This window comes from Typopeltis vanoorti, chromosome 19, assembly GCF_054136105.1.
Source record: "Typopeltis vanoorti isolate ZY-2024b chromosome 19, IOZ_Tvanoo_1.0, whole genome shotgun sequence".
NCBI lineage: Eukaryota > Metazoa > Arthropoda > Arachnida > Uropygi > Thelyphonidae > Typopeltis > Typopeltis vanoorti.
Window position 1 is genome coordinate 61,446,440 of NC_143567.1, and position 23,234 is coordinate 61,469,673.

The window sequence follows — 23,234 nt, forward strand, 5'->3', positions numbered from 1 at the left end:
ATGTTGCATGTGGAGACAAATCATGACAACTGTAAGGCTATCTTATGAGAAAGTCATGAGTTATAGTGCATATCTTTGGTTGACATTCTCTTCACCAGAAATGTAGGTTTTTTTTTTTTTTTTTTTTTGGAGGCAGTTCTAGAACTAGCAAAGTTTGAATACCTCTAGTAGACCTGCATTCACAAGTCTAATGTTCGAAAAATATCCTAGATAAAAATTAAGCAACCATCCTGTTGCGATTATGTTGTTCAAGACTTTCGGCGATGAGATAATAAACTTTGTGCTGCTATCTCCTTTATCAAAACCCTTTTGGTCGAAAGAAACAATCCGATGTGCGCTTGATAAGTTGGTTTATCAGTCCCGAAAATAAAGATCGTCTTCATCTACTAGAAATGCAGCATGACTTTAAGAATGCAATCCGAAACAGTGGTTAAATGCTTGACATTTAACCATTGTTTCGGATTTTGTTGTCTTCTTCTTCAAGCTATAAACAAACTAATCTATGCTATGTGAACATGCTTGGCATCATTATTACATTCTCCGGCAGTGTGCACAGTGGAGTGAGACATGAAGAATCTATAGCTACTTCATTATCCCACATTCTGGTTTCGTATCTTTAATGTAAATCTGGATTCAAACGATTGCAGTATATTTTTTCCCCAATCTTAACAAACCTGAATTCTCTATTGAGATTCGCTGGGAGTTTGATTGCTATCTGCAAAGTCAGATAAACTCTGGCGCAGTTGTTCTGAACAAATGAAATTAAACAGAGAACTATTTGCGCCAGGATCCCGTATACTCTAAATCCGACACCGTTTACTTAAATCAAACAATCAAGAAAAATCACATAATAATTATAAAATGTCACTTTACGTATTTTCTGAATCTGTCCTTATCCTTATAAGGATACGGACGGATTCAGAGGGGCGAAACAAGAATGCTTTTCATCTTCCCCGTTATCTGTAGAGGACAGTGTAGGGATAAGGTTCCATTGAGCTATTAAAGCTCTGATCATGGCAGGAGGGTAACAGCAATAGCCGAGGCTCGGTTAGAACTTCATTGGCTACAGCATTGCCATCCAAGAATATGGTGTCCAAAAGTACACAACACCTTCTGGATCCGTAGTTCTTAAAAGAACTGGGAGATGGACTGAGTCCTTGACTCTTTATCCCTTCATCTGAATTAAGAATATCTGTGTGAGTGGGGTGTTATTGAGCTAAAAAGCTCTAGTCATAGCTGGGTAACAGCAATAGCCGACCTCAGTTAAAACTCCATTGGATACAGCATTGCCATTTGACCCTTGAAGTCCTAAAAATGACTTTTATTATCCATTCACATATACAGGTCTCTGAATCCGTATGAACTAGAACGCATTATTTATATTTATTGACAAGAAAAAATGAAATGGTTTATAAGCATTTCGTTTAAATTACTGCTGAGTGTTGCAGTAAAAAAAATATTTTTTTCAACATACATATTAAACATTTTATGCACTAATCGTGTATAAAAATTATATATTTTTTTGAAATTTATAGATTACGTATACAATGTATAACTGTTTTTACCTTATTGCATTTCTGAGTTTTTTTTTTTTTAACCTATTGCCATTGGCAATTTGACTTCGTTCAAGGAGTCAAACTCCAGTTGGCAAACGTCCCGTATTCCATGCCTTGAAGGTTTCAGATGGTCAAATTCAATCATTTTAAATGATACACGTATGATTTATTAAAGAATTACTGCATTAATCAAATAAAATAAAAACAATAAACGGTCACGTATAACCTCTGCTTGAAGTTCACACAAAATCATTTCACCACAAACTATTGCATTTACACACAACACTGCTTTATTTAGTACTTTTATTAAATTAAAATAAAATCATTAATTAAGATAACGAAGGATATCACATGCCACTTAAACACGGCACATCGCCTGCATCCCTTTCAAGGCTTCATTTTGTAAATAAACATTTATTATAGTTTCGCTCCTAAATAACCTCGGATAATGTGTAAACCTAAAGTCACAATGATTTCTTGTCAGGAATGATGGGTGCCGTGACACACCACAATCACGTGCGGCTAAACGATGCCCATGTTAACCCCAATTATGTTCGATGTTTCGTGTTCCAATCATTGCAAAGCAGACGCACGAGTGAGACGTTTCGATTCTTGGTAGCATGTCTCCTGTTGTTGCATGCTTAGCATGTTGTCTTTGTGTGATATTGCTGTTGTTTGTGTGTGTGTGTGTCAAGTAGCATGATTCTGTTAACGGGTAAGAGACAGTTAATATGGCCTTAATTGATCTAAGAATGAACTTCTACTTGTGGCCAGAGGACCGGCTGCTAGACATTCCATGCCGAGTATGTGGAGACAGAAGCTCAGGAAAACATTACGGCATCTATAGCTGTGACGGTGAGTTAGTCTTTTTTTTTTTTTTTTAACTCTTTGCTATGATTTTATTTTAATGCTTCTTAGTATGATTAAATAGTTAATATTTGGAAACGAAATGACCTTCTTTGGAAGCGTAAAGAGAATGGTTGCACTAACAATAAAACGACATTAAGTTACCTGAAACATTATTTTATTAAAATAATATGATTGTGATCCCGATTCTAAAAACATGCACACTAAAAGTTATCATTTAAATTTTAATTATTATTTTTAAAAATTAAAAAAGGTGTATTAGAAAATTCTAATAAATTTTAAAACTTTTAAGGATTTTATATACATTTTAAATAAAATTGTAGTTTGAATTTTATTTTACATAAAAGTATATTTTTATAAACTATATATTTTTATATAAATCTATAAAACAGCACAAAAAATATCTAAGTTAAACTATACCGAATATTACAATGATTGTCATTGCCAATGAAAAAAAAAATATTATTGTACATACCAATTGCAACTATTGTTCGCAAAAAGTACATATGACGTTAAAAGCGGTCTTCATATGTTCATAATGAGTATCTAAACTTGTTACATTCACATTTGTATTTCTTATTTTGCAATATTAGAAGCAATTATTCGTAAATGTATATAAAAGTTTTGCAAGTTTTTATACTGTACTACGGAATTATTTGTCAGTGAAAAGGAAGTAGGAATATTTTATAATCAATTTCGTATTCGAAATAGAATGGAGTCATGGCAACATTGATAAATGAAACAAGGAAATATACAATTAAAGATAAAAATGGCAAATGGCAAAATTAATAAATGAAACAGGGAAATGTACAATTAAAGATAAAAACAGGAAATATACAATTAAAAATAAAAATAGGAAATAAAGCTGTGCTACAACCATAGGTTCGAAAACCAAAATTAGACTATATTAATAAAAAAAAAATAACTGAGACAATGAAATATAAAGCAATGCACAGAGTAAAAAAAAAACATGACATTTATAACAAGAAACACAACTGCGAAGTATGCAATCATACGAAGAGGTGAACACGCAACAGAATCGTTTCTGCATAAAGCAAATGTCAAGCATCAGGACGGGGTGGATAAATAAACAACTCATTCTACGAACTCTTTTACTGCAAGCGGACGAGATTATCCGATATTTCTGTGTGTGTGAATGCCGTTCTCTCTTTCTCGCTACGTCCTTTTCAAACTCATCTCTCTCTTTCTCTCTCCCACTGTTTGGCTTGCTGACACAACCGAGGCGAGCGTAACATGGTGGGGGGGGGGGGGGGAATAGAGGGAAAAAAAAGAAAATCATTTCATGCCTAAGGCAATCGTCACTGCCAACGACCCAAATGGTTTATGGATATTAGATGGAACAAAACCCCAAGAACGGAATTAAACTTTGATCCATCCAATTACTTCGCTCTAGCAGTAGTTGTTGCTCATTAAAATAGTACCGAATAAGTTGAACGAATTATTTTCAGTGTGTGTGTGTGTGTAAATTGTCAATGACTTACGGACTGCGCTGTGATTCGAGACAGAAAAAAATAATAAAATAACCGAGAAATCTTAATAAATGAAAATGAATTTAAACAGCAGATACGATGATTACAACATAAATAGAAACGATAGAGAACACACCTGATTATGATACGACAATGTGAAGATAGAATTAGTTATCCTATGACAGACGTAGGTTTATGAGGCGTTAAGTTACTTGTCTGTGACAGATTACTAAGTTTAAAACGTGAAGAAATATCAGTTATAATAATAACTCCAGTTAAGGTTTCATTCTACATAAAATATTTAAATAAAGGGAATTATTACGATATAACCACATGAATAATTTGAGACAGACATCTGCTTTTAAAATTGAAGCAAAACTGCATCCATGTATCGTTGTTGCTATAAGACTTATCTGGTATTATTAACAGATAGTGAAGTCTGGTTTAAATGCAGATTTAGTGCTTATTTCTACATATACTGTAAATGCTAAGCTAGTTATTCCATTAACTGTACTTTCATATAGTTTTAATATTCATTAGTTTTCATGGTATGTTCAAGATATGAACTCATAGCTCTCTCTCTCTCTCTCTCTCTCTCTCTCTCTTTCACTTTCTCTTTCTCGTATCCTGGATTCAGGTTTCTTTCACTTCCGTAGTCTATATTTTTTCTCTTTCTGGAGGTTCCAGTCATTGGTGACCACACTACAACAGCGAATCTGACGGAGCAGTGTGCGGATGTGATTGATTATAAGTCGGTGTATGACTATGTCATTGTATCTGTGCAAATATAGATTTACATGTTTACAACCTCGTCCTCCGCTCTTTCTGTTTTAAGTCTTCTACACAAGCCGATTTATTTCCTGCTTTATTTGAATTTCTTTGAGCAATGCTTCTGATAATTGCTCACACATTTCCTTCCCTTAGTGGAGCACGGAGGAATCAACAAGGAATATTGAAATTTGACAGAATATTAAAAAGATCCGTAGAACTATAGAAATCCACTGTGTACTTAATGCTTTGATATGATGTTTTGTAATGTTAAATTATTAGTGGGATTCATTCTGATACCATAGCGGTAGGAGGTATTCTTATCCTATGTATAGGAGAAAATTACAGGCAGAAAAACTGAAATTTCCGTGAAATAATTCCCACTTTTGTACGAAACCGGATAATCTGCGTGCAGACAAACCAACCAGAGATCACGTGCATTATCAGATAGGATATACTCGTCGAAGTAACCAAGACGGTGATCATCAACAACACCAACCAAAAAGGCATACATCTACTACGGAGCCACCAGGATATCAGTCCGAGATAAAAGGATATCATTTTGTTTACAGGACTTCATATCATGATGGTATATTTTAATTTGTATTCGAGCAAGACTTTTACTTTCGCCGATATATCTTTCACTTATAATTCTTTCTTGTTCTTTATTTCGCAAATGTTGTGGTTATCTCCTCATCTTTTATTTTTGACATGCAACAGTTAGATAGTAACAGATAATACTGCGTTGGTTGTTAATCTCCTGTACCAAATTAAACAATATCATTATCACAGACCAGATTTACACAGAGAGGGCAGATAGTAAATTTATGTTTAGCTAAACATATACACATCGCCTCCAAAAGTATTGGGATAACTACGCGTAATACATGACATGTAAATATGAGGAGAAATGAGAGTTCGCCGCGGAGAACGTGTTTAAACATGTCCCAGTGGTTGTACGTCAGATGTAAAATCTGAGTGAGATGGCCATGAAAGGTTTAACTTCCTGAACACGACCGCATGCAATATCACATGCAAGTGGAAGGAGAGATCACGAGTTGCCGAACAAAACAGGACATATAAGCGATCTTGAGATCCATGAGAATAGAATCACTCAGATGTCTAGCTCTTGAAAACTAAGGGGAGCTGGGCATCATAGCGATGTCTAGTTCTCCTTAATTCTGGAGAACTGGACATACACAATTAATTGACGTATACTGGGTTCATAGTGTTAACTGCTTTGTTGGTAATTCCAAATCAACTGTTGACAATGAAAATGTATGAATTTTAGAAAATGTATGAATTTTAGGATTGGACAACTGGTTTCGTCAATGGCTTATTGTGGACTCAGAGTCACGATCTTAATTCAAAAGAAAATTCGGGGGAGTCATGTTAGAAGGAAGTTCGATATGAGACAAGAGTATTTCAAATGAACCCCCCCCCACCCCCCCCCCCCCCCACCCCCCCCCCCCCCCACCCCCCCCCCCCCCCACCCCCCCCCCCCCCCACCCCCCCCCCCCCCCACCCCCCCCCCCCCCCACCCCCCCCCCCCCCCACCCCCCCCCCCCCCCACCCCCCCCCCCCCCCACCCCCCCCCCCCCCCACCCCCCCCCCCCCCCACCCCCCCCCCCCCCCACCCCCCCCCCCCCCCACCCCCCCCCCCCCCCACCCCCCCCCCCCCCCACCCCCCCCCCCCCCCACCCCCCCCCCCCCCCACCCCCCCCCCCCCCCACCCCCCCCCCCCCCCACCCCCCCCCCCCCCCACCCCCCCCCCCCCCCACCCCCCCCCCCCCCCACCCCCCCCCCCCCCCACCCCCCCCCCCCCCCACCCCCCCCCCCCCCCACCCCCCCCCCCCCCCACCCCCCCCCCCCCCCACCCCCCCCCCCCCCCACCCCCCCCCCCCCCCACCCCCCCCCCCCCCCACCCCCCCCCCATTCAGCGATCCCTGCCCTTCCGCCTCCGCCGTCCTTCATATGTCCCTCGCTAATCCCCGCCTCTTGCCCAGCCTCCGGCCCCGAGAGTAGCATCAGCATAGCGGCAATGAGACCGTCGATCGGGGCGGGGATTCATCCGTTCGGAGGTGCGTCGCTGCCAGGCATGGTCATGGGTGGACCCCGGGAATCCGTTCAAGAGGTCACCGCCCGTCTTCTCTTCATGCTGATTCGATGGGTGAAGTGTCTTCCCACCTTCCAGACCCTGTCCAAAGGGGATCAGGTAAGCGAGTTTCGTTTGTCCTAATCTTAATGATGTCGATCCCTCCTCCCACCCCCGTTTTACTGGTATGTTCCCTTAGTGAGACAGACGGGTGTCCCGCGTCATGTTTTTCCAACACGAACTAAATTGCCGAAAGTCATTCATACGTGCCACAGAATTAAATCTATCCCCCGGATTAGCTGGGTAACAAGATGTTTCCCTTGTAATCCCATCCGAGGTGTCTTTGTGACTCAGCCAATGGTCGACCCAATGCCGAATGAAAAGATCGATGTGGGCAATTCGAATAACCCATTAGGATCAAACACGGGAATTAATCGCAGTCGTTTTGCGATCTCTCACTGTCAGAAGAGAACGGGAGTTTGGTGTCAAAGAAAACTTTCTTATTAGGAAACGTGCTGAATGACAAATGCCTATACGATCTACATTGAGTTCTTGTCAACTTGTCTGCTTGATAACGCAGTCTTCAGCTTGCAAAACTGATCGCCATTCTTAGAAAAGCAGACAGATTTTAAGGTGATAAAAATATGACAACTTACTTGTTATTGCGAGTCTCGAACTAAGCGTATGCAAACGACTAAGAGTGTTTCGATATGTTAGATATTTAGTATTGCAAACCATTCTTTATGTGGCTTAACATAAAGAGTGTTAAATTCTTTATGTTAATTGAAAGAAAGATAAACCCTGGAAAAATTATTTCTCTCCATTTCGGCAATATATATGCATCATATTTTGATTACAGCAATCTCTACGTATTCATTTTCTTTCTATTGCATCCATCTTGTTACCACAAACCCATCTATTTTTATTAAAACAAAAGAGAGAGCATTAATTTCCTCTTCAAAATCATTCAGGTTTAACACAATAGTACCAAAAGTAGTTTATGATAAACTTTGGGTTCATAAGCATTATTTTAATACTTGATACAATATTTCATGACATGAAAAATTGTTCAGTTTCACTTTTTACCTGAAAAAATTTAAGTCTTCTTGTTTCGTGCTGTCATTTAGTATCAAGCATTTATTTTTGATTTTGAAACCGACTTAAAAGTCACATCGCCAGAATATTGACGTGATTTTTGTCTTCTATAAGATCTGCGATAGGGCGAATCGGAAATGCCGGTGAGTGTATTCCCGTAAGCTCCTCTGTGGTCAAATTTCATTCGAAACTTTTATAGTTTCTCTATTCGGCATTGAATTAATGCTGGATTTAATATGCACTTGATTTATATAATTTTGCATCGCCGGCTCAATGGCTCTTTATTTTAGTAAATTGTGCATGCGATTGTTTAAAATCATCTCTTATTTTGATTATTTCTTTAAAATTCTTTTTTTTTTTTTTTTTTGTGGTTGTTGTCAACATAGTTGACGCTGTATTGTCAAGTCCATACCACACCACACCACACCACCAGAGCTTTCAAAGACAAATCAAATGAAATAGAATAGGATCGACCTTATTTCTAGTTAGTTATTCACATTTTACATCCGTAGACGTTAATATGGTCACTTCCATAGGATTTTGGGAGTAAAGCCTTGTGCTACAAGAAGTGGTAGGGTTGTAGATGCGCTTTCCACACAGAGTTAGTAGAACAATCACAAACAACAATGGTCATTGCGGGATTCGTACCCGTAGCCTCTTGACTGGAAAGCGGATACGCTAACCGCTCGGCAAAGCAGACCGCTGTCTGTTAATTCACTATGTTGTCCAGCCAGTTTGTGTATTCTGCGAGATGAAAAGAAATTTAAAAGCCCTCCAGGTTCTTTGAGTGCCAAAACGGAATTCGAATACAAGTCATTTCGAACAAAGGTCAAGCATCGTGATATCCTCGCGACTGAGCCACGAGGTTCTTTGTAGTTGTACGACGTAAATATTTATTTCTACTGCAAATCCTAATGAGACACAAAAATACTCTCATATATATTACACAATAACTCTTTTGTGGCTAACAAGGAGGAGGCTTACGATTGAAATTGGTTGAATAACAAGTTAAACGATAACACGCTGACCACTTAGTCGGCGTGTTATGTTTGACTTCCATATTGAGATTTCAACATGCATGTTATGTTTCTTAAGTGCGTACGTATACTGGCTGTTATCTCTCTATCTGTCTCTCTCTCTCTCTCTCTGCTTTTCGGATGACAAATCCAAGCTTCCGAAACGAAATCATGCTATCACTAGGAAACAGCCCTAACAATAATCCACTGGAACATTTCTAATGTCAAATGACATTCTTGATGCATGTAAGAGAGAGAGAGAGAGAGAGAGAGATAACTTCAGTATAAAGTTTTATTATTTATTTATTTTTGTTTTTCATATAAGGCATATCTACTTGGTGCTATGTAGATAAGAATTAATACTTTCGTAAGCTTTCCAACTTGACTCACCGGGAGTTATACTTTTCTACTTATGTGGCATGTCATTTTATAATAATAATAATAATAATAATAATAATAATAATAATAATAATAATAATAATAATAATCGTATGATTATTTTATGTCATTTTATTCAAGTTAGAGACAAAATATGCCATCAACCAGGCTTTTCTTTCGTTATCTTGGAACTTGTAAGTTCCTGTTAGAATCATTTACTCTAAGCACACAAAAGCTACTTGTCTGGGAGCTTTTTTTTTTTTTTTTTTTTGTACTACGATTTGTCCACTTTAGTTTTGATTTTGATATTTGTGATGAACTGTAATAATTCATAGATTAGGCAAAATATTGTGACTATCCTCGTTACTTCATAATCGATCATTCCACACCACCAGGTGGCATTCGTATCACGTGAAAGCCAATATACATGACACTAGTGGTATGTGACGTACGTAATCTGACGGACTTGAAAAAAAAAAAAAAGGAAGAAGTCATGACTGTAGGGTACCGATTGAAGGGTGACGGTGTCCAGGAAACTGCTAATAGTGGAGGCTTTTTTACTCGGTGGACTGTAATTAAGGTGTTCGAGCAGTGGAATGACACTGGGAAGAACAGCAGTTGACTGGTCAATGTGCCGAATGTTCATCGATGCTCGTGGTGAAGACGCAGGGCTAGTGCAAGCCCATAGATTAGACGAAAAATTGTGGAAGAACGGCTGGCCATGAAATTTAACCAGCGGAACAACTGTCGTGTTTCCCGGGGCAACAGTCCAATGTACCTTCATGTGTATGGGCCTCCAAAGTATGCGTCAATTCAAGGTACCTATGCTAAAGCATGCTTCGACGATTTCTGCGTCACAGCATAACTGATAACGACATAATTTTCGTTTCCAGTTATGTCGTGTGAACGAAAAGTGGAGGTTAGGCGAAAATCTGGGGAGAGGCATCACCCCGAATTCATCATGGCTTAACGCAAACAGGCGGGAGATGAGAGGGTATGAGGGAGGTTTTTCCTGAGAATCTCTTGGAGCCCTTCTTATCTTATTCGTTTGGGGATTCCCCCTTTCCTCAACCGTCCCTTTGGACTGGTTGAACCCTCCTAATGAGGGATTAAGTATGTACTTTATGACTGTAAATCCATGTGTGTTAACGGGCCGGTTTGCCTGTTCTTAGGAACGAAAGAAAAACCCGAGTTTCTGAGTAAAAAAAAAAAAACCTTCTTAAAAAAACCCGGCTAACTCAGCCTTAGACGGGAATCGAACCCAGGTGTTTCCAACCAGATACTCACTTCGTAGCTCAGTCGGCTTCGTCCGACTGAGCTACGAGGCTTCTTGGAGCCCTGATACCCGTAACACGAATGCTACAATTGCTACAATACAGGTATCCCTTGCTTAATGCGGTTTTGATTAAAGTGGCTAAATTAATTGCGACAATCCCTTGATATATGCGGCAAGAGTTTTGATTAACGCGCCTTTAACCCTGCGGAGCTCGCAGCTGATCTGACAGATACATGCAAAATGTTTAATACAAATATTCTTACACAATTCAGTGTATAGCTTGGAAGTCATGAATAGCTGCGCATTCATATGCTATGAGTAATATTCCGCACTGTTTTTTGCTGTCAGTTTGGTTTAACACATGTTATGTGAAGGTTGGTGATATTTGACAGTAAATTTTATCTGAGAGATACCGCGACCTCCGATGTCAGTATAGTATGGTTTAGTTGTTGTTTTTTTATTCTTTGTTCAATAATTTCTAGATTGTAACTTTATTTATTTATTCATATGGAGTTTCCTCCTTTTTTCTCCCCCGTCCCTATTGGGGCGAGTTGAACCCCCTCATGGGGGGTTAAGTATTTATGGCTGTAGATCCGTGTGTGTTCACGGGACCGATTGCCTGCTGTCCACGCCCAAGACCGGCTAACTTGGCTATGGCTGAGGAAGATCCTTAAGTTCCTCACGTCGGCAACGGGAATCGAACCTCGGACACTCCTTCCCCAGGCATATAGTTGCGGAGCGCAAAGCCACTAGGCTAACCGCATCATGTATTACTAAAATAGAGAGCCACAGGCTTATTTATCATCCATCTCCTCTAGGAGATGTTTTACAATATGGGAAATACTAAGGAAAGTGATCTGCTTACTCCACCTTTACTACGAGTTGCCTATAAGGTTGCTTATGCTTGCATCCGCCGAAACTTTTAGTTTCTATATATTCGGCACGAAACTCTTGTAATTTCTATATTCGGCTATGAAATAATGTTGGATTCAATATCCACTTAATTTGTACCATGTGTTATATTTGCAGTGTTTTTTTCTTTATGTTTTATTGCTTGTTTGCCGAGGTTTAGAGAGTCATTTTGCTTGTTATCGTATAATTTATACCGACAAGAAACTAAAACTGTTCAACTCACCGTTGATAACTTCTTTTGATAAAAAAATTACAGTAACTAATGTAGGTACAAGAATTTATTAAGCATTCACTTTGCATTCGTTTTTTTATCTTTCCTAAAAGTGTACTATATAAAACAAATTATTAATACAGTAATCGATCATAGATGAATTGTAATTTTTACCATTGATTATTAGATTTGATTAACGCGATTTTGATATACGCGGTAACATCGAGCGATAAATTAACCGCGTCAATCGAGGGATACATGTACAGTAGTTCCACCCATCGTAGCTGATCAGGTACACTTCTTGGTGAATATCTTCCCAGGTGGATGATACCAAGGTGTCCTAGCAGGATGTGTTGTACTAAATTGCGAGTAAGTTTCGAGAGTGGTTCGCCCAACATGACACCGACTTCCAAATGTTATGGCGAGTCGAGAGATCGGTGTTTGATCCTTCATTTCAAATACTGCAGATTCATGGAAGGCAATCCTGACGACATGGCATACTATATCTTTAGCAGCGTTCAAAGGGGTGTATAGAGTGTATGCTATTCTGCGTAGCGACTGTTCTGGCAGCAAGAGGAAGGCCTATGAACTGTTGGGAGGATAGTCGTAATATCTCGATTGTATGTGTGTGTGTAAAGAGAGTACACTTTTAACAATAACGTTGCAGAGTTCAGATTTAGGTCTATGTGTACTTTTTCTTTCTTTCTTTTTTCTTGTTCTGCAGCGGATTTCGAGACCCTTTAGACCTCTCTTCCTTTGACATTAGCGAAATAGAATTAGACGCAAAAATACGCACATTTTAAATGATATTTTTAATTAATTTCCACACTTACCTTGAGCTATTTCATGAAGGTTATGTTAATGCTAACTACAGAATTACCTCGTAAAGTAAATACGAGTGCTATTTTTAAGACTCTCCCTCGTTTAGATTTCCAAATCATGTCATGCGTAGATAAGTAAATTAATTTAGTGAGGCAAAAAGACAACAAAAAAAAAAAAAAGGAGATACAAAAGGTAGTGAAGTTGGGCGAGAGAAATGTTTAAGACGTGTACTTAGATGAGACATAAATAACCATACTTCGCATAACCATATCGAATGCGCCGAACTTGTAACGAATTAATATCTGTTATATAATAAAATAGTTGGACTGTACTCGTACTACTAAAGATGGACTATACGTCATGTTTCCATGGTAACAATAAATGTCGCACATACCAAATAGTAGGATAACCCCAGTGGGCATTTTTAGTACAACGGACGGGGAATTGTACTTGAAATTTTCCGTGGCAAAAAAAATAGGTTCCGATTATGCACAACAGGTGGCGGAGGATATTACGAAATTTTGAATTACACTCTGTATTTTCTTCAAATAGAACAATTTCGAGTTTTATATGACTGTCAAAGATAGCATGCTATTTCTATCTTTATTTCAGCAGATAGAAATCTTACGGTAAACTAAGACACACATAAAAAATACTGAGAAAGGGCCTCAGCCGAAAGAGAACCAGCGCTTCCAAGCCTGCAAAAGAGACTTCTAATATTCAAGAAAATTTCCTTATAGATTTTTTTTTCTTTCGAAACAAGGTAAATTTATGAAAGGGTATTAGTAACCAGAATATTATCACTGTGTAATTTTTCTTCACGGACCTTCATTAATATAACACACAATTTTCTCTTGCACTGAAATTTATAGGAAAAACCGAGAGACTTGGAGAATATTAATCAACCATATCCTCTTCAATAATTGCTTTCGTCCAACAAATTTCTCGCAAATCATTTCATTATGGCCTTTGATGATGTATTCATTAACCAGCAGGGGATAGGCACTCTATTGATCTGATCATTACCGCAGCGGGAACAAAGACAGGTAAAAGGAGCAGCATATGGATTGTCCAATAAGCACTCGTAAAACGAGTATTGTAATGATGGAGCTTTAAGTGCGAGGAAAAGGCAGCTGCTGAAAGAAAGATTTCTCAGTTAGTATTCGGTGCTCAAGAAGGAATTATTAGAAGATTAGTTTTTAACTGTCTGATTGCTGGAAATGTTTCAAATAATTGGCTAAGAATGCTCTAGAAGCTTTAGGTTAACAATCATTGAGAAACAACAACATTATTTGCATTAATTCATGGCCGTTGTGTTCATTATGACACTATAACACACCATTACTCTTTGTATGGTATTATTGTGCTCTGTTTAGCATTAGTTTATAGCGCAGTGGGGCTAAAACAATATTAGTAATGTTTCTAATATGACTGTTGTGTTCCTCTTTTGCTGAACATCGTCGCCCTATATTATTATTATTATTATCATTATTATTATTATTATTATTATTATTATTAGGCTAACTTTCCTTCCTAGAATTTCCATCGGTTGATGGACATTCTCGGAAGTTAGTCCGATAGTTGAAAAAAAACTAAACGAAAAAGGACATTTTCCATTCTGAAGCAGATAAATTGATCAATTGCTATGACCAATAATATTTACACAAATTTAAAAATTATATTAAAATATATTAAAGATAAAATTTTAAATAAATTAATTAAATTACTTTTTTTAAAAAAATGCAATTTTTTTTTACTTTTAATAAGAAATATGATATTTAATAAATCTACTTACTAAATTAATTAATAATTATTGCTGTTACCCTCAGAGCTTATAGCTCAATAATACCCCATCCATATATTTTCTTCTACAGATAACGGGGAATATGAAAAGCATTCTTGCTTCGCCCATCTAGCCAAAAAAAAAAAAAAAAAGTTCTGAATTTAAAAGTTTAATTTCGTTGTTCCCAGCATTTCGGTATTCCCTAATCAGCGCCACTATTATGGTGTAATGACCAGTGAAGAGAGACTTGAACTTAGGAAAAAAATAAAAATAATATTGTTGCTCATAGATAATGAACAGACAGGATTATAATTATGAGAGAATTATTTCTATAACGATATCGTATATGTTTTTCATATTTATTTGTCAAGAGCAAGCAATTAAATATTAATAAAAACATTATTTTACTTTGTAGTTAATTTTCTTTTAATTAAAATAATAATTAAATTAATTATTAAAATGGAACCACAAAGACAGACATATTTCGCATTCTGCTCCCTTATATTGATTGATAAGTCCCTCCCTCTGTGCTAAATATACGAAGTTTGTAATAAAAGTTACTCACACTAGCGAAAATAATTGATTTGATAGGCTGCCACCAAATAGGCAACCAATCATCATTAGTTCGGAGGCTAATAATGGAAAAACTTCATCTTTTGGAGAATCATCCGATAGTGCAAGTGTTACATGAAAATGTGTTTTAAGGTTAATTACAATCATTTTTTAGAAAATTAACTAAGAAATTTGCTTCGGTAACTTGCAGTACCAGTTGGTCATGTGAAGTGAACAACTGGTACTAAAAGGCTGTTTTGCCTGAAACGTTTATTTACTCTTCTGTACTTAGGCAACTAAGGTATATGTGTGCGCTTACTTGATTGTAGATATGTATTATAAAATAGGTTTTTTTGTCTGGCCGAATACAGATTGGAATTTCCTTCTGAAATCAGCTAACCTGGTGTCAGAAAAAAAAAGTATCTTGAAGTATTCATTTGCCAATGTAACCAGTGTAGTATGTAAAATATTTTTCAATAAATCTATTGACGCCATTTTCTCCCCAAAGGGAGTAGCCAAGGGTAGCCCTTGTTAACTTTTGGAAACAGGGAAACAGGATATTACAGAGAGTGGTCCAATATAATCAATGATTTTAATGAGCATCCAAGCAAGACATCATGGCAAACAAATGCCGCCATCTTCTTTTTCCTAACCCTAACACTGTATGTTATTGTCTGGAATAGTGTGAATTCTACAGTCATTTTTCTCAAATTTTATTAAAGAAAAATATTAGATGTAAATTTATTATTATTATTATTATTATTATTATTATTATTATTATTATTATTATTGCTTGGTATTTCCAGGACTCATGGAAGAACGTAAGGAGATACCAAAATTATCTTTGCACTCCAAACTCCACGGTGCAGTCAAACTTGACAGTCCCCCCAACTTCAAGATTAGCACATTTAATTTTTATATTTTTTCGATTTTCAACATTTTAGCAAGAATCAAAACAATATGCTCCTATAGATGTCGATGCACTACTGAATATAAATAAACAATCGAACTTTAAACAAATATACTTAAAAATGAACAAGATAGTTCATTTGGATATATTTAATTTTCCGAGCAGCACTTGTTTTGTGGACGCAGGAAATATCTCTAAATAATATGGGTTGAGGCACTTCTATACAGGGAACGAGAAGTTAATTCAGTTGTGATATTGTAAATTGAAACACGCGCTAATCTTCTCAAACACTTGGAACAAATGGGTTTGCGAATAGTTATTATTATTATTGTTGTTATTACTACTACTAATAATACAATTATGTAAGTTAATAGTAGTATTAACTTACATAATTGTAAGTTAATACTAATATTACGTGTTAATAGTAGTATTAACTGCGAGATGGCAAACCCTATTACATAACTGCCATTTGTACTTGCAAATAACCCGACAATGAAGATGAATAGTAAAAGGCAGCGCTGCGACATGCTTTATTAACTCGAACGGCCTTGGCACATATATTGAAGAACCAAGCCATTGCATTTCTCAAAGGATAAGTATTTTGTATCTGTAGATACGTTTTGTTTTCGCAGGTACGGTTTGCCTGTTTGCGAGAGGAATAATCCTGCCCACCCCGTATGACACCGGCGAACTCACCATCAGTTGAAAAGCTCGGATAAAGATTCTTCGTGTCCTAGACGGATTCGAACCCAGATCTTTCCACCAGGGCTTTGTCTATGCTGACTGAGTTACAGATGCGGACTTATCTAAAACATACAAGTGTTCCTGTACTTAAGTACTTAAAAATAAATGTGTGTGTGTGTGTGTGTGTGTGTGTGTGTGTGTGTGTGTGTGTGTGTGTGTGTGTGTGTGTGTGTGTGTGTGTGTGTGTGTGTGTGCGCGCGTGCGTGCGTGCGTGCGTGTGTGCATACGTTAATTTAATGCAACTAAGTTGCATTAAATTAACGAAACTTAGTATCAAAGTAATGCAACAAATAACTTAGTTGCATCAACAGTAAGAAAACAGATGGAAATTTTGTTCCGTCTTTCAGATTGAGTTTTTAAAAATCCATGAACAATTGCCAATTATGGTTGATTCGAAGTTCTTATATAAAACAGTTACGGATAGTATATTACATGTCAAAATATGTACATAACGTTTCGTTAGGTTTTAATATTGTGACATTAAAGCCATGGGTGAGTCAACCTATTACATGCGGAGGCATTTGAACAACAAAAACGTCAAAATGTGCCCCATTTTGTCCAGTGCTATTCTAGAGAGTAGTAAAATTTGACTGAATTTAGACGAATATGAAGTCAGTAGTTTCTAGTCTAGTAAGAGAACATGGGTAACACCGATATGTACTACAAAAACCCGAAGTGTCTGTCATAGTTCAGAAAGAATTTGCGATACGTCCATGAAAAAATTATAAACTATACATTACTGCTCACACAATATGTCGAACAAAGCTATTTCATAGATTTTTGCAGTCCGTTTCTCTGTATTCTATTTCATTTCTATACAAGAATAATTAAACGTTAATTACTAATCAAAAACAGATGGAAAGAATACTGAAAGAGCAGTTAAGCAGCTCAACAGCAATAAGGCCCCCGGTGCAGATGAAATCCCAGCAGAGTTAATGAAGGCCACAGGGGACGGAGGGATAAGAGTGTTTCATAGATTGATTACAAGGATATGGGAGACAGAATCATGGCCTAGAGACTGGAAGAAGTCAGTTTTCATACCACTACATAAGAAAGGTGATATAAAGGCATGCAAGAATTATAGAACTATTAGTTTGATATCTCACGCAAGCAAACTTTTATTGAAGATCATGCTAAATAGGATTGGGGACAAAGTTGAGGCAGAGATACCCGAGGAACAAGCTGGTTTTAAGAAAGGTAAGGGCACCAGAGATCAGATCCTTTGCCTTAGACAGATCATAGAAAAATATAAAGAATTCAGACTCCCTCTGGTAATGTGTTTCTTGGACTACTCTAAAGCTTTTGACTGTGTTGAGCATGTGAAACTGTGGGAAGTAATGAAAAGAACGGGTTTTCCTCAACACACTATCAGGTTGATAGCCAACTTGTATAAGGAGCAACAAGCCACGGTAAGAACAGGTGTTGGATTGACTGACTGGCTTCAAGTTGGGAAAGGAGTTAGGCAAGGATGTTTACTTTCTCCTCACTTGTCTAGTATATATACGGAGGCCATCATGCGTGAAGCATTGGATGAGCTCAGGATAGGAAGTAGATTGATCAGTAATCTGAGGTATGCTGATGATACAGTACTCCTTTGTAATGACATGGAAGAACTAGGACTAATTCTTGACAAAGTTAACAAGATCAGTAATAACAGAGGACTTCAACTCAATCCTAGCAAGACAAAGATTATGGTTCTCAAAGGAAATACAAACAAAGAAGCTATTGAGAAACAAGCCTACCTTAATGAAGAAAGAATTGAGGAAGTCAGCAAGTTTGAGTACCTTGGATCCATTATTAATGTGAAGAATTGCTGTTCAGAAGACGTCAGAAAAAGGTTAGGAATGGGTAAAACAACAGTCAGAGACCTTTCTAAAATCTGGAAGGATGGATCTATCTCCATGGAAACAAAGTTGAGAATTTTGGATGCAATTGTTTTTCCAACAGCGATTTATGGATTCGAGACTTGGAACCTAAAGAAGTCAGATAAGAAACGGATATCTGCCTTTGAGATGTGGTTTTACAGAAGGCTGTTGAGGATATCATATACTGAAAGGTGTACAAATGAATGGGTGTTAAAAAAGATCAGTAGAACTTTAAGGCTTCTTAAGGATATTGACAGAAGAAAGTTAAAATATTTTGGACACATAGAAAGGATGAAAGGGGGACTTCTCAGAATAGTAATAGAAGATAAAGTTCCTGTAAAAAGAGGAAGGGGTAGACCATCAATGAGATGGATGGATGGCGTGTGTGGAGTGACTCATCTTCAGAGAGTTGAAGGCTCCAGAAAAATATACAACAGGACTACATGGGGAGGCCTCGTGTGGTACATCACCGAGCATCGGAGTGACCATACTGCATCTGTAGATGCGCAGTGAAGATAGTAGTAGTAATTACTAATCTAATTTATTAGCAAAAGTGATTAGTAATTTAATAAAAGTTAAATTTTTACTTTATTCAGATTTATTATTTTTTTTTAAAATCCAGGCAGATCGGCCAAAGAACACACGCAATTAACAGCCGAACATTCTCTTAGTGAGTGGTAGATGACGTAGTGTGTAGATGAAGGATTAAGTAATGTAAATGGTTGGTTATGTCTGGTAGATTGTCCTTCCACAATGAGTCCTTTGATTTCCTAAAGATGTTACGTAATAATAATAATAATAATAATAATAATAATAATAATAATAATAATAATAAAGTACACTTGATTATTTTTATCATAGAAGTATTCAAATAACCTCTAAAAGCATTTTAGTATGTATACTCATATAAACGACCAAGCGTTTAGTGTTGTTCCGATTGATTGAAGTTCGCATTGCATCCCTAACGATAAAAATGTCCTAAATGTGGAACGTTTTGATATCTATAGAACAATTAAAACACAAGAAGCAGAAATAATGTTATAATTTTACATTTTTATGATACGTCCACACAAAATGATAACGATATTCTGTTTTGTAGAATTTAAGACATTTTCTGCATATTCCTAATTAATTTTATAAAAAATTAATCATTTCCTAATCAATATATTAGAAAATGTTATTATTACCTGGGAAATAGTCTGGTTAGTTTAATTTCTTCTAATTTTTCAGTTTAGTTAAATTAAATATGCATACACTTTATTATTTTTAATATAGTAGAATTTATATAAACTCAATGGAAGCATAATCGGCCGTGGAAATAGGACTCGGATGGATCAATCGACCGTGAGATGCGGTGATTGATTCATTCAATCCAATACCCTTGGAGGTTAATGGATGGCAATGCTGTAGCCAATGAAGTTCTAACTGAGGCTCGGCTATTGCTGTTACCCTCCTGCCATGATCAGAGCTTTAATAGCTCAATACACCTTATCCCTTCACTGTCCTCTACAGATAACGGGGAAGATGAAAAGCATTCTTGCTTCGCCCCTTTAAGCCAGTCCTTATAAGGACTAATCGACCGTGAGATGCGGTGATTAATTAATACCCTTGGAGGGTAATGGATGGCAATGTTGTAGCCAATGAAGTTCTAACTGAGGCTCGTCTATTGCTGTTACCCTCCTGCATGTTCAGAGCTTTAATTTAATAGCTCAATAACACCTTATCCCTACACTGTCCTCTACAGATAACGGGGAAGATGAAAAGCATTCTTGCTTCGCCCATTTAAGCCAGTCCTTATAAGGACTATAATCGACCGTGAGATGCGGTGATTAATATCCTTGGAGGGTAATGGATGGCAATGCTCTGTAGCCAATGAAGTTCTAACTGAGGCTCGGCTATTGCTGCTACCCTCCTACCATTATCAGAGCTTTAATAGCTCAATAACATTATCCCTTCACTGTCCACTCAGAAAGAAAGCAACAGCAGGACAATGCCATCGCTGCCAGAGATATGGGCACTCACAGAAACTGTGCAGAGCGGAGTACACATGTGTGAAGTGCGAAGACAGTCACCCTACTTACACATGCTCCAAACCACGCACAACTCCAGCCACATGTGCAAAATGCGGCGGCCAACACCAGCGAACTATATAGGCTTCATTCTCCACCCAGATAACCCTCCACCGTTACCGCTCCAGTTCATGCGAACCTGCTCCCAGAAGAGATTCTAAAGCTCATCCGCAGCAAAAACAGGATCAGACGCCGTTACCATACAACACTATCCCTCCGGGATAGACAAGAGCTAAACATGGCAACAAATCTAGTCCGATATGCGATCAAAGATCACAAGAACCAGCTGTGGGAGAGGAAGCTAAGCTCCTTAAACACCGAAGATAACTCATTATGGAAAATGGCTAAAGCCCTTCACAGCGACCGCCACAACATACAACCAATCCACGGAGAAAGGGGCATAGCCTACCGAGACGACGAGAAAGCAGAAGCCTTCGCGGACGCCCTGGAACTGCAATTCAGTCCAAACTATGCGCATGCGGACTTGTGCTTCATTGAAAAAATACACAGGCATGTCCGCTGTGCACTCCGTCAAACCTGCAGCCAAGAAAAGACAAACTATGCTACGCCAAAGGAAGTACACCAAATCATCAAGAACCTCAATAACAGAAAGGCCACAGGTCCTGACGAGATTTCAAACCAAACCATAAAAGCACTCCCCATAAAACAATTATGCATCTAGTGGCTATCATCAACGCGATGCTAAGACTCGCGTTGATGATAACTACTTCCCCACTCGCTGGAAGCAAGCAGATGTAATCCTCATCTACAAACCAGGGAAAGCACCTCAATTCCCCCAGAATTACAGACCTATCAGCCTCCTATCAAATCTGGGAAAAATCGCGAAAAAGATAATTATGAACCGCCTACAAAGCGAAACGGACAAGATCGACCTAATCCCGAAAGAACAATTCGGATTTCGCAAAGGTCACTGCACAACTAAACAGGTCCACAGACTTGTAGAATTCATAACTACCGGATACAACTGGAAACAACACACAGGTGCAATCTTTCTGGATGTGGCAAAAGCCTTTGACAAAGTATGGCACAAAGGCCTCATCCACAAACTAATAGCTGCAGAATACCCACTAAACCTCGCCAATATCATAGAATCCTATCTAAAAGACCGAAAATTTCAAGTTAAGCTACGTGGCCTCAGATCCTCCGCGAGAAGCATCACAGCAGGTGTCCCAAAAGGCTCCCTCCTATCGCCGCTACTCTTCAACATTTTCATCTTTGATGTCCCAAGCACAGCATCAACCATCATGGCTTTCTATGCAGACGACATTGCGATATTGACCAGATCACTCAGGTCATATTTGCTGCGACTACAAAACGCAGCAGCAAATCTTGAAAAATGGTTTCAGAAATGGAGGATAGATGTCAACGCCGACAAGAGCACGGCCATACTCTTTACAAGAAGGAAAGCAACCCACCATGGAGCAGTCACGATGTTCAACACTGATATCCCATGGCAGAAAGAAGTAAAATACCTGGGAATCAAACTAAATAACCGACTCAGCTTCAATCCCCACATCTCACATTCCTGCAACAAAGCCAACTCAGCAATAGCTCAACTCTACCCTCTACTCAATCGAAGAAGCAAAGTCAGTACAGAAAACAAACTAACAATATACAAAGCGATCATCAGACCCATACTAACGTACGGATTGCCTGCGTGGAGCCACACCTCCCCCAGCAACATCAAAAGACTATAGGTACTACAAAATAAATGCCTCCGAATGATCTTCGACGCCCCGTGGTTTGTTAGGAATCCTCTCCTCCACCAAAACGGAAACATGCCAGACATACCTTCGTATCTCAACCAGACTACTGCCAAGTACTTCGCCCAGGTATCACTCCATCCCAACCAACTCATTCGTGATTCATCAAATTATGAGGAAAATGACAGATGGAGACACAAACGCCCAAAGGCAGTTCTGATCAACGCTTCAAACGATGCTACACAGCCCTAATTTGGGCGAGCCAGGCGCTCAAAAATTTCTCTAATAATAATCACAATCTAGCGATGAAGGGATAAAAATCCAAGGGATTGACGTCCATCTCGCCATAGAAGTTAACAGTTAACAGCTTATGTGCTCGACAGGGAGGAGTTGATAGAAATCGACCGTGAGATGCGGTGATTAATACCCTTAGAGGGTAATGGATGGCAATGCTGTAGCCAATGAAGTTCTAACTGAGGCTCGGCTATTGCTGTTACCCTCCTGCCATGATCAGAGCTTTATATAGCTCAATAACACCTTATCCCTACACTGTCCTCTACAGATAACGGGGAATATGAAAAGCATTCTTGCTTCGCCCTTTAATCCAGTCCTTTTAAGGGATTATGTGCTCATGAATTATTCTAGTTCTAGTGCTGCTGGCCGTTTTCTTTTATGTTAGATTTTATGATTGCTTTAAAAGGCGAATTTTTTATTATTATTTTTATTATGATTATTTTTTTAAATCAACAAGAATACCTATCATCTCCATAGGAGTACGGCTAACTTACCTTCACGTTCAAAAAGTGCTGACAAAAGTTCTCGCTTTACTGATAGGATTAGAACCCAGGTAAGATTTTCATTAAGAGGGCATTTCATTGAGAAATTGGAACATTACCTACAGTAACAATAGGACAATTACATAGTATTAAAAAAATAATAACAACATGGTTTTTTTATTATGTCGTTAATGTTTACAATGGCTATTAATCTAAGCTTCGTATTCAGAGAACCATGGAAGTCTGTAATGTGATCTTTTAGATGTTCTGAAGAAGCTTGATGGCAAATCTGATATTTATACTTTTAGCAATGCTACGATGCTTA

General features: G+C 38.1%; 1 protein-coding gene across 1 annotated transcript in view; it reads left to right on the forward strand.

The window, feature by feature from the left end:
- Positions 1–2,287: 2,287 nt before the first annotated feature.
- Positions 2,288–23,234, forward strand: part of LOC150096168 (protein dissatisfaction-like) — a 58,162-nt gene continuing 37,215 nt past the window's right edge. The window contains exons 1-2 of the mRNA XM_090409627.1: positions 2,288–2,411; positions 6,688–6,896. Of these exons, the coding sequence (XP_090265753.1) occupies positions 2,288–2,411; positions 6,688–6,896 (333 nt within the window). The remainder of the gene's footprint in view (positions 2,412–6,687; positions 6,897–23,234) is intronic.